Source organism: Eriocheir sinensis, chromosome 22 (assembly GCF_024679095.1).
Source record: "Eriocheir sinensis breed Jianghai 21 chromosome 22, ASM2467909v1, whole genome shotgun sequence".
Taxonomy (NCBI): Eukaryota; Metazoa; Arthropoda; class Malacostraca; order Decapoda; family Varunidae; genus Eriocheir; species Eriocheir sinensis.
The window spans coordinates 11,046,530-11,062,026 of NC_066530.1; the positions used below are offsets into that span (position 1 = coordinate 11,046,530).

General features: G+C 44.9%; 1 protein-coding gene across 9 annotated transcripts in view; it reads right to left on the reverse strand.

Annotated features, from left to right (window-relative positions):
- LOC127002043 (facilitated trehalose transporter Tret1-like) overlaps positions 1-15,497 on the reverse strand; it is a 156,402-nt gene that overhangs the window by 109,980 nt on the left and 30,925 nt on the right. For 4 of the 9 annotated variants that reach the window (XM_050867395.1, XM_050867396.1, XM_050867398.1 and 1 more), the window contains exons 5-6: positions 13,922-14,068; positions 11,219-12,863 (exon numbers count right to left, since the gene is read on the reverse strand). The exons of 2 other annotated variants lie outside the window; for them this stretch is intronic. In XM_050867395.1, the coding sequence (XP_050723352.1) occupies positions 12,135-12,863; positions 13,922-14,068 (876 nt within the window). In that variant the 3' untranslated portion in view covers positions 11,219-12,134. Of the gene's footprint in view, positions 1-11,218; positions 12,864-13,921; positions 14,069-15,497 lie in introns of those variants that run through there. 3 more of the 9 variants (XM_050867390.1, XM_050867391.1, XM_050867392.1) reach the window with 3 other exon arrangements.

A 15,497-nucleotide genomic window follows, 5' to 3' on the forward strand; every position in this document is an offset into this window, starting at 1 on the left:
GGAGTGGCTGAGTCAGTCGTCAACGCGACCTGGGTGGGAAGTCATCTCGAGAGAAAGCCCTACCAAGAATTACTGGACTCAGTGGGACACTCTTCGGATAGACGACGGGGTGTTGCAGCGACGCTGGGTCTCTCATGATGGTCTTGACCACTACTGGTCCACGGTGTTACCTGTGAAGTCCCGGGAAGGCGTCTTGAAAGAAATGCACGACAACATCACCAGCGGACACCTAGGGGTAAAGAAGACACTGAGTCGCCTGCGCCAAAGGTTCTACTGGGTTGGCATGAGGAAGGACGTGGAAGAATGGTGTCACGCGTGTGAGGTGTGCTGTGCAAAGAAGGGCCCCAGAAGCGTCACCGTGCCCCTGCAACTATACCAGGTTGGAGCCCCCATGGAACGGGTGGCAGTGGATATAGCAGGACCCTTGCCTCTGACGACGAACGGAAATAGGTACATCTGTGTCACAATGGATTACTTCACCAAGTGGCCGGAAGCCTACGCCATCCCTGACCAGGAAGCCACTACCATCGCCAAGGTTTTGGTGGAGGAGTTCTTCTGTCGCTTCGGTGTGCCTAACGAGCTCCATTCCGACCAGGGAAGGAATTTTGAGTCAACAGTCCTTGCTGAGTGCTGCAAGCTTCTGGGTATCAAGAAGACCCGGACCACCCCTCTGCACCCACAGTCAGATGGAATGGTGGAGAGGTTTAATTGGACGTTGGGCCAGGAGTTGGCCAAGCAGTGCAACAATGATCAGTCTTCATGGGATCAGAAGCTGCCTGCGCTTCTCTCATGGCCTACAGGTCTGCCGCCCACGAGACTACAGGGTATTCACCGGCAAAGCTGATGTTTGGACGTGAGCTGCGATTGCCGGTGGACCTACTGACAGGAAGGCCTCCTGGGGAAAGCCTTCCAAGGGACGCCTCAGTTTGCCCGTCAACTAGAGGAACGGCTGGAAGAGGTGCACCATCAAGTCCGTGGTGCCTTGAAGTTCTCCGGGAGGCCATGAAGCGCGGTTACAATATGAGGGCAAGCCACGTTGACTTCAAGGAAGGAGACCGAGTCTGGCTTTACAACCCGCAGAGGAAGAAAGGACAGTCTCCGAAGTTACAGAGCCCCTGGGAAGGCCCTTACACTGTGCTAGAACGCCTCTCCGACGTGACTTACCGAATCCGGAGAACGGAAAAGACCAAGCCGAAAGTTGTCCACGTCAACCGCCTATGGAGGTACCACGGTCCGGGAAACTACACCTGGAACAATTACAGACACCCACCAGCCGACGAAAACGCAAGGGACGTCCAGGACCGAGAGGAGGTCGACGACGACGTAGGCCTCCTGGCCCTTTCAGCCGAGGGAGATAACCTCCCGGCTTCGGCAGATGTTCCAGGGACACCCCAAGAAGCGGACGACGACGAGGCGCACCAAGAGACAGACGCGCAGGAGGCAACGAACAGAAGACAGAGACAACGCAGGCGTCCACAGCGATACGACGATTATTATGTTTTTGATTAATTCTCTTATGTTTGTACATAGTTAAGTGTGTGATCGGGATGATCACAATTAAGAGGGGGGGGGGTAGTGTTGTGCTGGAAGCTTCCCCCGGCGACCATAGGCCTCTAGAAGGCTCCCGGAGAAACGAGCAAAGGGGCGGGGAGGAAGGCGAGCCGTCCGCGCCCCACCGGGCGCGGCCAGGCGCCAGGCGGGAAGTGTTGCCAACTCGCATATATTTTTGCTACATGTTCTTGTATGATCTGAAATATACTGTAATATTCTAGACTGTACTGTTCTGGATATATATAGGAGAAGAGGGCGAGAGAGAGTCAGTCCCAGTGATAGTAAGCTAGTGGTAAGTGAAGAGTCAGAGTGAAGTGTACTACTAAGGAAGAACATTAAACTACAGAAACTGTGCAAAGTGTTTACATATCTCCCTCCCACGGAGTCTCCTGACGGTGACACGGAACCCAAGTAACACGTCCGGCATAACAATAAAATATATCCGCAACATCCTCTTTGTGTGGTGCGGTTACGGATGTTTCATTTATCAGAAATGAGGATGCGGATGCGGATGTGAAAAATTATGCGGATGTTCCGGGAGTGTGGATGCGGATATCCGATACATGACTAGCATAGAGCATCCAAAAAACCACCGAAGAAAGACCAAAGATGGCCTACTAAGATGCCTTCTCCCGAAACAACAACTATGCATCCAAAATCGCCGCTCCCAGAGATGGATTCGCCGTGATTACTGCACAAGAGGGCGAGCTAGATTCCATCTTCAACCAAAAAAGTGGCATGGGAAAGAATGCAAGAAGCAAGCCAACTGTGAACACCATTTATTATAGATCAAATTTACAAATTTCACCCAAACCCTATCATCAAGATATCATTCTATCTCAAGCAACACTTAAAGGGTATTTTTCGAGGAATAAATTTTAAATCGGATAAGTAGAGGTTTTTAGCTCAAAAGGCCCTTGAAAGGGTAAATTGCCGTGTGGTGAAGTTTGTTTTCGTAAAATTAAAACCCCTCCCCACTGGAAACCATTTTTAAATGTCCCGCGCTGTTGCATCATAGCCAGACACACGCGTCAACATATGCAGTATCATTCACTGCTTGTATATACGTAAAATTGCATTAGAATATTTTTTTATCAGTAAATTTGCCACTTGTGATCCTCATATACCGCGCGGCCCACTGGGCTGGGATAAGGGAGGAAGCGTCGAGCCGTTCGGCACAGCAGTCAGCAGTGCCTCGCGCGACACAAACAAGTGAGGTGCGTTGCAATTTTCCCTCCATTCTTGCCCCAAAAAAAAAACGTCCTTACAAATAATCTTACAAGCGCAAGGCAACCAGAAAAAGCTACAAACACTATCCGAGAGACAGAATTGCCCAGTACGGTCATGCAGGAACACCTTAACCTTCTGACACCCTCACCTTTGATTGATTAAAACTTTTTTTTATAAAGGGGGACCAGATTCCTTATCATTCTCTAGTAAGTCAACAAGGTACACACAATAATATGTGAGAGAGAGAGAGAGAGAGAGAGAGAGAGAGAGAGAGAGAGAGAGAGAGAGAGAGAGAGAGAGAGAGAGAGATTGTCAAGATCACGCGCTGACAGCCACAATGAACACTAAAGCTCAGAGAGAGAGAGAGAGAGATAGAGAGAGGGGAGTTTTAGGGTTGATTGTGGCTGTCAGCGCGTGACCTTGACAATCTCTCTCTCTCTCTCTCTCTCTCTCTCTGCATCTAAGAGAGAGAGAGAGAGAGAGCAAGGCAGAGAGGGAGGGAGGCAGGGTGTGGGGGGGCAGGGAGGGGAAGGAGGGAGGCAGCAGCCAATCAGGAGGTGTCAAAGCCTGGAGTCACTGCAGGGGGTGGGGCTAGCCTCCGCGCGACAAAATCCTAACAACATTTCGTAAATATGCTTCCGGGTCAGGCGTGGTCAGGATTACGGGGCGCGGGAAATGTATGTCAGGGGGGTGATGGGGCCCAAGATGGGGACGACTAGCGCTATGGGCAAGACGACAACGACGACAAACAATTAGGAAGCGTTCTGAAAAGCGTATGAGTGAATAAAAAGGACGGAATCACATGAGAAAACGTTATGAGGAGTAAATAAACATATGAAAGAATAAAACGATAACAAACAACTAATGAAACGTTCTAAAAAGCATATTAAGGAAGGGAAAACGTTTTGAAAAGCATACATAAGTAGAGATAAAAAAAAAAAAACGCCACAGGAAAACATTTTCAAAAGGGTGTACGAGTAAACGTAAACGTAAATACTAAAATAAAGAGTATCCAAGAAAACGTTCTAGCGAGTAAATAAGTCAATAAAACGACAGCAAACAACTTTTGAATCAGTGAACCCTACACTATGGACCGGAAGCTTGCCCCAGCCCTGTCACTAAGCCGCGAATTTTGGAAAATCAACCGCTTTGATGCGAATCGCCATAACTCCCTTATTTCTGGGGCTACAGAAATGTTTTTAGTATCAATCGACGGCAAAATGAAAGGGCTATATTTTTTAATAAACGACCGTGCTCAAAAACCGACTCGAAAGGGTAAAGAAGCGAATAAATTCGCAAAAAAAGACTGAAAAAAACTTTTTTTGAGTTCCCAACTTAGAAACCGACTCATTTTTTTTTTTTGAGAATTTCAAAACTTTTATTTAACAAATAATTTAGTCCTACCAATGTGCTTTCCAATATGATGCATAACATTTCCCTACTCCCAGTAGTTTCGTCGCTAGAGCTCGAAACGTAAACCCTTTTGAGAGCGATTTTGACAAACTCAAGACACTTTGCCGTTTTTGTCAAGTGTGGCATTGCTATTACCTATAGAAGGCTGTAATTTGGCATGTAGCCCCTCTTGGCAATGTAGTTTGACCAGCTTGAAGGCGTTTTTGATAGTTCGATTCCAGGTTTGTCGTTGAGCCATCACAAAATAGCCTGTTTTTCGGCCCTTTTCCCGCGATTTGGACACGTCCTAGTTTTTTGCTTATAACTTATTTTATTTACTTAGTGCTTTCCAATTTTTTTTCTGATTATTACTCTGTATTAATAGAGCTTTCATTTGCCACCAAGCTACACTTTCTAGCTTCAGTAGATTTTGCTCGAGCCTGACCAGAAGTCGCGACGAAAATTCGCCGAATCGGACACATTTCACGCGCCGCGACGAAAAACCTTCCTGACGCCACAAAAATTAATATATCTGCATAAAAATTCATATATGAACACTTCAGTATGTTGTCTATCTTGTATTAAAATCATTATCAAATATCTATATAAAAAGTTACTATTTTTACATAATCATTTCACTATATAAATCAACCTATATTAAACCTTATTATACAAGTTATTTTATTTTATTTTATTTAGTATTCAACCCTATTTCTTCCCATTTATGAATAATACATTTAATATGCTTTCTTTTGACACCAAATATGTATGTATATAGGTATGTATCTATATATATGTATGTCTGTGTGTGTGTATATATATATATATATATATATATATATATATATATATATATATATATATATATATATATATATATATATATATATATATATATATATATATATATAGATAGATTATTGTATAGATTCATAGATAGATAGATAGATATATATATATATATATATATATATATATATATATATATATATATATATATATATATATATAATGATTATATAACAATAGTAACTTTTTATATAGATATCTTAAAATGATTTTAATACAAGATAGTGCTCCCTCGTGCAGGGGGGAGCGATCTTTTCCCTCTTAACGGGCAGTCTTCGGACAAGGGCCCGTTCCCCTAGTTCTTCTTTTAGGATTTACCCCCTAAAAAGGGGGAACGGGCCTTTGTCTAGCGACGGCCCGTCGCAGCGGGGAACCCGCCGAGTGATACTAGGAGTAAATCTTTAACAACAACAACTAATAAAGGCCGATTCGCACTACACCAGCACGTTTACGGCGCGTGACCGTACCTGAGCGGGGCCGTAACTGACCGGCACCAGCATGTGTATTCACACTACACCAGCACGTAAACGGCCCGGACCTGCACGGGACCGTCATGGGCCGGCAACACCGTGCTCACACCGTCTCTTTCTCAGCAGTACGATCCTGTCCTTCAGCCCGGACACATCTCAGCTGTGCTAACCATGTTCGAGAATATTAGTGACAATGACTTGGCAGTGATAGCACTTTTTTATGGAAGAAGAGGAAAATGAAAATCTCCAAAAGAAAAGCAAAAGACTTTGGGTACATAAATCATTAAAGTAAAGGAAAACAGAAGGAGAATATATGCAACACTATACAAAGAACTGATGGACGACCAACAAAAGTTCCATCAGTATTTCAGGCTGTCCAGACATCAGTTTCATGAGTTACTAAATCTACTTGAGGACACTATCACTAAAAGAAACACATCATTTAGGGAGGCAATAACAGCGAAAGAAGAGAGAGAGAGAGAGAGAGAGAGAGAGAGAGAGAGAGAGAGAGAGAGAGAGAGAGAGAGAGAGAGAGAGGATGAATGAATGAATGAATGAATGAATGAATGAATGAATGCTGTGCTACTCTCCCCGAGGCCACGCCTGTCTGCTGTACAGGTGTCGGTCGGTGACGGAAGCGTGTTCACACTATCCAACACTGACCGGCTTCGGACCGTTCCGTACCGACACGGACCTGCAAAATATTCTCGCCGACAATCCCGACCGGCAAGTGCTGGTGACGCCCCGCGCCAGAGACGTGCAGGTCTGTAGCAGTGTGAACACAACAATGGTTTCCCATTGAAGAATATTTTGTCGGTCCGGAACAGTACGTTCCGTGCCGGTCACTTTATGTATAATGTGAATCAGCCTTAACAACCTCACTTCCACCATCACCACCACCTCCACAGAGCCCTCCATCCCGCTCTCTCGCCACTCCAGGGCCTGTCTCGGAGCCATTGTTCGCGCATTGTTCCCCAACTGGCTTTGGCATTTTCATTACGGACGACAATGATGCCAAAACAGAGTGCCAGTTAGAGGATAGGAGAAGGGAGGGGAGAAGGGGAGAGTGGGGAGGGAAAGGGGACGGACAGGAGGAAGAGGATAAAGGTAGACAGAAGGAAGGGAGAGGGAGAGGAGAGGAGATGGGAGGGAGATGAAAGGGAAAGGAGAGGAGGGAGAGGGGTAAAGATAGATACGAGTAAAAGAGAGGGAGAAGAGAGGAAAGGGAAGGGAGAGGAGGAAAGGGTGGTGAAGAGGGGAATGAGGAAGTGAGGGGTTGTCTCTATAGTGTGTGGTGTGATGTGAGAAGGAAGGAGAATGATGGGAAGAGAGGGAGAGTGGCAGGCGGGGAAGGGAGGGGAGGAAAGGGGAAACAAATCTAAAGAAGCTCAAGGGGCGATAGGAAGAAATGAAGGGCTGTCTCTCATAATTACCAGTTTAGCGTATGATGAGAGTGGTGGGAATGGAGAAGGATGGGAAGGGTAAGGGAGGGGGAGGCTAAGCAGGAAAGGGGAGGAAAGGGAAACGAGCCTTAAATAAAAAAAAAATAAAAAACTATTGGTGATTGTAGGAAGTAAAGGGTTGTCTCTAGTAAAGTGACACTTTAGTAGAGAGGGGGGGGCGTAGCTACAAGGAACAGGCTGACAGTGACACAAACAAAGGAGGAGATGACCCAAAGCTAGAGTGGTAGAGCATAGAGGTCAGTGGGAAAAAGTTCAAAAAACAAAAGTGGGAGGCGTTTGAACAGTTTATCATAGATCTCCCTCCTAAAACATAGAGGAGAGTGAACGCAGAAAACAGAAACTTACAAAGGAGGACTGAGCCAATTTAATTTTCTCTTCACGTCTACGATAAAAAACCTGTTGACACCGGTTTATAGTCTACGGACAAAGTATCCAGTTTCCCTTCCGTTCAGAGGTGAGGGACGTCGGGAATTGGGTGTGCCCTGCTATGCCGCAGAAGCTACGGTCTGGTAATAGCTGAAGATGATGATGGGGAGTCTGCGTTTATTTTCTGTGCTACTGTCAATTCAGAAAAAAAACACTCAGTGGTTGATTGAGGCCTACTATTACTACTGTCACTGCTGCTGCTGCTGCTACTACTACTACTACTACTACTACTACTACTACTACTACTACTACTACTACTACTACTACTACTACTACTACTACTACTACTACTACTACTACTACTACTACTACTACTACTACTACTACTACTACTACTACTACTACTACTACTACTACTACTACTACTACTACTACTACTACTACTACTACTACTACTACTACTACTACTACTACTACTACTACTACTACAACTACTACTACTACTACTACTACTACTACTACTACTACTACTACTACTACTACTACTACTACTACTACTACTACTACTACTACTACTACTACTACTACTACTACTACTACTACTACTACTACATTTTTCTCCTACAAAAAGATACCTCCACCCACATTTATTTTTCCGACATAATCATGGAGAGCTCCATATATTGTAGGTCATTACGGCCGTAGTATTAATCTTCCCCATTCCCTTTCCGTCCCCATCCCCATACGCGGGTCTGGGGTATGTGTAAGCCCCCCCATTCCCTTCCCGTCCCCGGCGGGCCAGACAAGACCAACCCGCAGGTCATAATAATGTTGGCAGCAATTTCAAACCAATAATTACAGAAAACGAGATAAATAATGGATTTTTCACACACCATTGTATTCATATACATTATATATCATAAAACAAAGCAATAACGTTGTTGATCTACATGTGAATAACAGGTAACGCGGGTAAGTTAATTTATGAGACAGGTTGGTATCCATGACTGGTCACACATCTGGCCAGCCATGGGGCAGCCACATAGGGGTTGCCAGGTCGTGTCATTGGTGGCATTTTTATCTTAATTCAAGGTGGTCACCAAGAAATGCCATTTTTTATGGTATATGTTAAGTATTACTATAATAATGCCATATTTAGTCATCTATCTGCCGTCTGTTGCCATTTTTGGAGCAATTATAAAGAAATCTTCAGGAATAACTGCATGTTTACAATCAAATGGAAACACAAGAGTCTTTACAAACTAAAAGAAATATATTAACTTCAGCAAAGTTTGCGATACAATATCAGTCATAGAAATATTCTGATACTTTTCAATATATTTTCTTCTATAATAACAAATAGAACACTATTTATTCATGAAATATACGAAGGGGAACCTAAAGATGTCCTGCCTCGCACCCCGCGGAGTCAACACTTTTTCGACCCCATCCGCTCTCTCTCCAGGTAGTGTTAATCAACCCCAACCCCCCGGGGACGCTTAAAACTGCGGGTCACAGCCAAGGAAAAGGGATGGGATGGGAACGGGAATGGGGGAGATTAATACTACGGCCGTTAGCCCCAACTCTGTTCGCTAATGACTGTGGCCTCCAACCATATCACTAATACTACTTAGCACTAAATCTATAACACCTTATCCTCTCCTACTACTCCTTCACTACTCATGTCGCTCCCGACCCTCTCCACCACTGTGGCCTCATAGTCCATAATGGAAATGTTGGTCGCTTTTGAGCCAGAGTGCCTGGTGCCCCTGAAACATAGGATGGGCGACCTGAGCAGGAAGAACGCAAGGCGACACCTCATCCAGGCGAAAACGTGGCTCCTTGGCTGATGCTTCTTTTCTGAGATCAGTTCCGCGAGTCGTGCGTAGAAGCATCGGGCCTTGCGGTCCATCCCGCCGGATGTGGTGAAGACGAGGGGAGCGAAGATGCCCTGATCTACATGCTGGTTCTTTCACCGTATGCCCTTGTCTTCTCCTGGTCGTTCCTGTGGTGGGAGGCTTCAGGGGCAACTCACGGTGACAGGCAGCCATCGGGTCGAATATGCGGATGTCCATGAATACCCGCCGTCCGCGCACCCAGAATCCGCGGGCACTTACATCAACCCGTGCCTCATGTGAAGTATTGGTCGTCCTGTATCTAAGGTGTTTGCCGTCTAGGGGGATCAGTGGCGGCTCTGTAATGACGTCTTTGCATACCTCCCCGAGCATGCTGGCTGTCAGATCCCTCACCTCATCGTGTCGGATACAGACGAAACCTCCCTTCTCGCATGTTATCATGGTGTAAGTGACATCATTCGGTGATCCACATGCACAGCGATCAGGAAGCCCCTTAATCGGCCAGCCATCTGGATCACCTATCAGGAGCATAACACGCATATTTGTGTTGGCTGTTGGGGGACGGGGCCATATCTCAGAGCAACGGCGTCGACAAATTCTTGTTTGTTGAGACTGCAGCCTTTTGCTCTGATTGGTAGTGACGTTAGCCTGTTAGAGGAGCCTGCCTCCTGTTCTATATGGATTTTTCTACACATTTATGTGGACAGGTTGTGTGTTAGACGGTCCAGCTCGTCCTTTTGGGCCTCGGGTCTTTCTTCTGAGATTCTTCTTTTAATATCTCTTATTTCACTTTGGTCTATTTCGCCGTCTGCCTCCTGAGCGATGATATATTGGTGAGGGATCCGGTAAGGCTGATGGAGTTTTGGTACTACTACTACTACTACTACTACTACTACTACTACTACTACTGCTACTATTACTACTAATTCTACTACAACAACTACTACTACTACTACTACTAATAATAATAATAATAATAATAATAATAATAATAATAATAATAATAATAATAATAATGATAATAATAATAATAATAATAATAATAATAATAATAATAATAATAATAATAATAATAATAATAATAATAATAATAATAATAATAATAATAATAATAATAATAATAATAATAATAATAATAATAATAATAATAATAATAATAATAATAATAATAATAATAATAATAATAATAATAATAATAATAATAATAATAATAATAATAATAATAATAATAATAATAATAATAATAATAATAATAATAATAATAATAATAATAATAATAATAATAATAATAATAATAATAATAATAATAATAATAATAATAATAATAATAATAATAATAATAATAATAATAATAATAATAATAATAATAATAATAATAATAATAATAATAATAATAATAATAATAATAATAATAATAATAATAATAATAATAATAATAATAATAATAATAATAATAATAATAATAATAATAATAATAATAATAATAATAATAATAATAATAATAATAATAATAATAATAATAATAATAATAATAATAATAATAATAATAATAATAATAATAATAATAATAATAATAATAATAATAATAATAATAATAATAATAATAATAATAATAATAATAATAATAATAATAATAATAATAATAATAATAATAATAATAATAATAATAATAATAATAATAATAATAACAATATGGCCGGTGTTCAGTAAGGCAGTTCACACACCGGGGAAGAAAAGAACTCGCTTCTGATAAATTTAAAATAGTTTCTAAACCTTCAAATATAAGATAAACGAACTTTGTGAATCAAGACGCCTGATAACAGGGAGATATGAATTCAGCTTATCACCTCATCAACGACAAACAGTACGCAAGCGATCTGGCCACACGCTGTTCATATCGATGCTGCAAGATAACAATGGATCGGATAACCTTATGCGGCATCTTCCGGCTGAAAAAAAATCATTGTTGAACCAGTAACATCAAGACGCCAGGAGCCTGTCGTTGAGGGCCCCGCCTAGCACAGGGAAGAGAAAGACACGATGCGAATGGTGATAAAAAGTTTATATAAATGAAATGGAAGGCACAGGGCTGAGAAATCGAGCGGCAGCCGATGTTCTGAGACCACGGGCTCCCGAGGGTTCCCGATTCCGACACAATAAGCATACAGTAATGAAGCGTGTGGATGGTATTAATAAAAGGCGCCATCACAGTTATTGAGCTTTAGCATGATACCCGCATTCTTTGTCTTAGAAAGTTACACACACACACACACACACACACACACACACGGCCCGGTAGCTCAGGGGTAGAGCGTCTGGCTCACAACCACAAGAACCGGGGTTCGATTCCGAAGCCGGGTGAAGATAAGTTGGGTTTATCTTCTTTCACGTGTAGCCCCTGTTAACCTAGCAGTGAGTAAGTACGCGACGGCAGGCAAGGAGTTGTGACCTCGTTGTCGCGGTGTGTTGTGTGAGTGGTCTCAGTCCTACCCAAAGATCGATACTACGAGCTCTGTGCTCTTCCGTAGGGGAACGGCTGGTTGTCTCAAGAGACCCGCAGCAGACCAAGAGGTGAAATACACCCAGACACACACACACACACACGACTCGATAAATGCACGTTTTTATATACAGAAATGGGATAATTACGATAGCGAATCTCGATAACAAGATCCATACAGTCATTCCCTTCCACACAAAAATGGTGACGAGCGCCCAACAACCTCGGGGCTTGTTGGGGAGGACACCCGGAAAATGATCTGCAAGCACAACTACATAAAATTCCTCTGTGAGTGATGTGACTCAGTAAACTAGCTTCCTCATGATGGTGCAACCATGATCCTCACAAGTGTTCCACAGCTGATTAAATTAACTTTCTGATGATGATGAACACATGCGTCTGATAGGTCTTTAGTATATGCACATAAATAATGTGATAGAGGTAACGACTAGTCATATTAACAGTCTTGGGTGCCGGTGTTGACCTTCATGCACGCCTCGGCTGGAGCCGCGGCCAACATGCTTTGCTCCTCGGATTCCTCGGCAGCTTCTTCGGGCCGTGAAAACGCGAGCTCCAGCTCCTGCAGATGAACACCCTTTGTCTCAGGAACCAACAGCCACACGATCACACCAATGAGGATGTTAAGGACGCCAAATATGATGAAGGTGACGCCGAGGCCGATGTGGGAGATGAGCCTGAGGAAGCCGAGGTTGATGGAGAAGACGACCACCGCGTCGCACGCCGTGATCAGCGACGCGCCCAGGGAACGCACCGGGGAGGGCACCAATTCGCCCACGTACACCCACGGGATAGGGCCGATGCCGGTGCCGTAGGCGGCCACGTAGACGAGCACGGCGGCGAGCGGCACCCACGACGCCCCCGGCACCTGCAGGTAGAGGAAGAGGCCGCACGCGCCCTGCGCCACGCCGCCCACCACGGCGGTGCCCATGAGCATCGGTCGCCGCCCCGTCTTGTCCAGCACCGCCGCCGTCAGGCAGGTGCAGAGGGTGCGCGCGACGCCCACCAGCACCGTGCACGTGAAGGCGTCCAGCTGCACGCCCGCCTCGCGGAAAATGTACACCGTGTACATCATGATGCAGCTGCGGCCGCCCAGCTCCCGCAGCACGAAGAAGCTCAGCACCAGCAGCACCGGCCGCGCGTTGCGGCCCTTGGCCAGCTCCGTGAACTGTGGGGCAAGGTAGCGGTCAACACTCAGCGGGTTTACCGTGGACAGAAGCAGGCACAGCACACGTGTTTAGGGCAGCACCAAGAGGCTCACCACTAGCAGCACCGCTGCGGCCCCGTGAACTGTGGGGCGAGGCAGCGGTCAGCACTTAGCGAGTTCACTGTGAACAGGGACAGCACTCATGTTTAGGACAGCACCAAGAAGCTCAGCATCCGCAGCACCACTGCGGCCCCGTGAACTGTTGGGGTGAGGCAGCGCTCAGCACTCCGCGGGTTTAGAGGAGAAAGGTAAAGGGAAGACACAGTACATGGAAGCCAAGCAGCAGGACTCAGCATGCTTAGTGGGCAAACAAAGGTAAAGGGAAGACACAGCACAGGGAAACCAAGCAGCAGCACTCAGCATGCTTAGTGGGCAAACAAAGGTAAAGGAAAGACACAGCACAGGGAAACCAAGCAGCAGCACTCAGCATGCTTAGTGGGCAAACAAAGGTAAAGGAAAGACACAGCACAGGGAAACCAAGCAGCAGCACTCAGCATGCTTAGTGGGCAAACAAAGGTAAAGGAAAGACACAGCACATGGAAGCCAAGCAGCAGCACTCAGCATGCTTAGTGGGCAAACAAAGATAAAGGAAAGACACAGCACAGGGAAACCAAGCAGCAGCACTCAGCATGCTTAGTGGGCAAACAAAGGTAAAGGAAAAACACAGCGCGATTGAAGCCAGACCAAGCAGCGTCAGCAACAGACAAGACACAGACAAAACACACAGACAAGACACACACACAAGACACACAGACAAAACACACAGACAAGACACACACACAAGACACACAGACAAAACACACAGACAAGACACACACACAAGACACGCCGAGCGGTCCACAGAGTTGCTGAGGCGTTGTGTTGGAGAGACAAAGCAGAGCGGCCGAGACAGTGGTGGACACGTTATTGCCCATAAGCAGTAATGGTGGTGGATGGGAGGGAGGGGAAGGTGCTGACCTTTGTACAGCCCCAGTACAGTATTATCCATTATTTCCAGTACAGATCAAGTGGTGCGTCACCTGCTGCGTTAGGGAGGTCTGTGTGGCGGTGGGCATGCTGCTGATGGCCGACAGCTCGTCCTCCGCCACGGCTTCGGAGCCCACCAACCGCTGCAGCGCCGCCTTGGCCGCCTGCGTCCTGCCGCGCCGCACCAGCCAGTAGGGCGACTGTGGCGGAGAGAAAAAGCTTCAGGTATATATATATATATATATATATATATATATATATATATATATATATATATATATATATATATATATATATATATATATATATATATATATTTTTTTTTTTTTTTTTTATAGCAAAGGAGACAGCTCAAGGGCACAAAAAAGTAAACATTAACAAAAAAAAGCCCGCTACTCGCTGCTCCTAAAAAGAATCCAAAGAAGTGGCCGAAAGATAGGTCAGTTTCGGGAGGAGAGGTGTCCTGATACCCTCCTCTTGAAAGAGTTCAAGTCGTAGGCAGGAGGAAATACAGATGAAGGAAGATTGTTCCAGAGTTTACCAGCGTGAGGGATGAAAGAGTGAAGATGCTGGTTAACTCTTGCATAAGGGGTTTGGACAGTATAGGGATGAGCATGAGGAGAAAGTCGAGTGCAGCGGGGCCGCGGGAGGGGGGGAGGCATGCAGTTAGCAAGTTCAGAAGAGCAGTCAGCATGAAAATATCGATAGAAGATAGAAAGAGAGGCAACATTGCGGCGGAATTTAAGAGGTAGAAGACTATCAGTATGAGGAGGAGAGCTGATGAGACGAAGAGCCTTAGCCTCCACTCTGTCCAGTAGAGCTGTGTGAGTGGAGCCCCCCCACACATGAGATGCATACTCCATACGAGGGAGGACAAGGCCCCTGTATATGGACAGCAACTGTGCAGGGGAGAAGAACTGACGGAGATGTAGACGGTACAGAACGCCCAGCCTCGAGGAAGCTGATTTAGTAAGAGATGAGATATGAAGTTTCCAGTTGAGATTTTGAGTTAAGGATAGACCGAGGATGTTTAGTGTTGAGGAAGGTGATAGCTGGGTGTTGTCAAAGAATAGGGGATAGTTGTTTGGAAGATTGTGTCGAGTGGATAGGTGGAGAAACTGTGTTTTTGAGGCGTTGAAGGACACCAGGTTCTTCTTGCCCCAATCGGAAATAATAGTAAGGTCTGAGGCTAAGCGTTCTGCAGCCTCCAGTAAAATCTGTAACGAATACGTAAACTTTTGAGGTACTGGCGGTACTGGCGAGGTGCAGGGCGATTGAGAGACAAAAGAGCCAAGTCAGCCTAACATTATACTACAAAACACAAATAGCCAGGCAAGACACGCGGTACAAGTGACAAAAATTAGAAGCAAGGCATGCAAACCTGCGCCGTGACTCAGCCTTCATGCCCGGCCTATATAGTCATTACCTCACCTCAAGGACAGAAGTAAGACGAACATTCACTGAGCATTCTTCCCTCCCTTCGCGCCATCCGTCTCACCAAGATCTTAGCCCTTTGTTTCTAGATCTTGCCTCTCACCTCAGGGACGCAGTAGCCACGTGAGACAAACGTTCTCCGATAGTCCTTTCTTCCACTACTGTTACGCCTGAACTAATCTTTCTTCCCCTCAC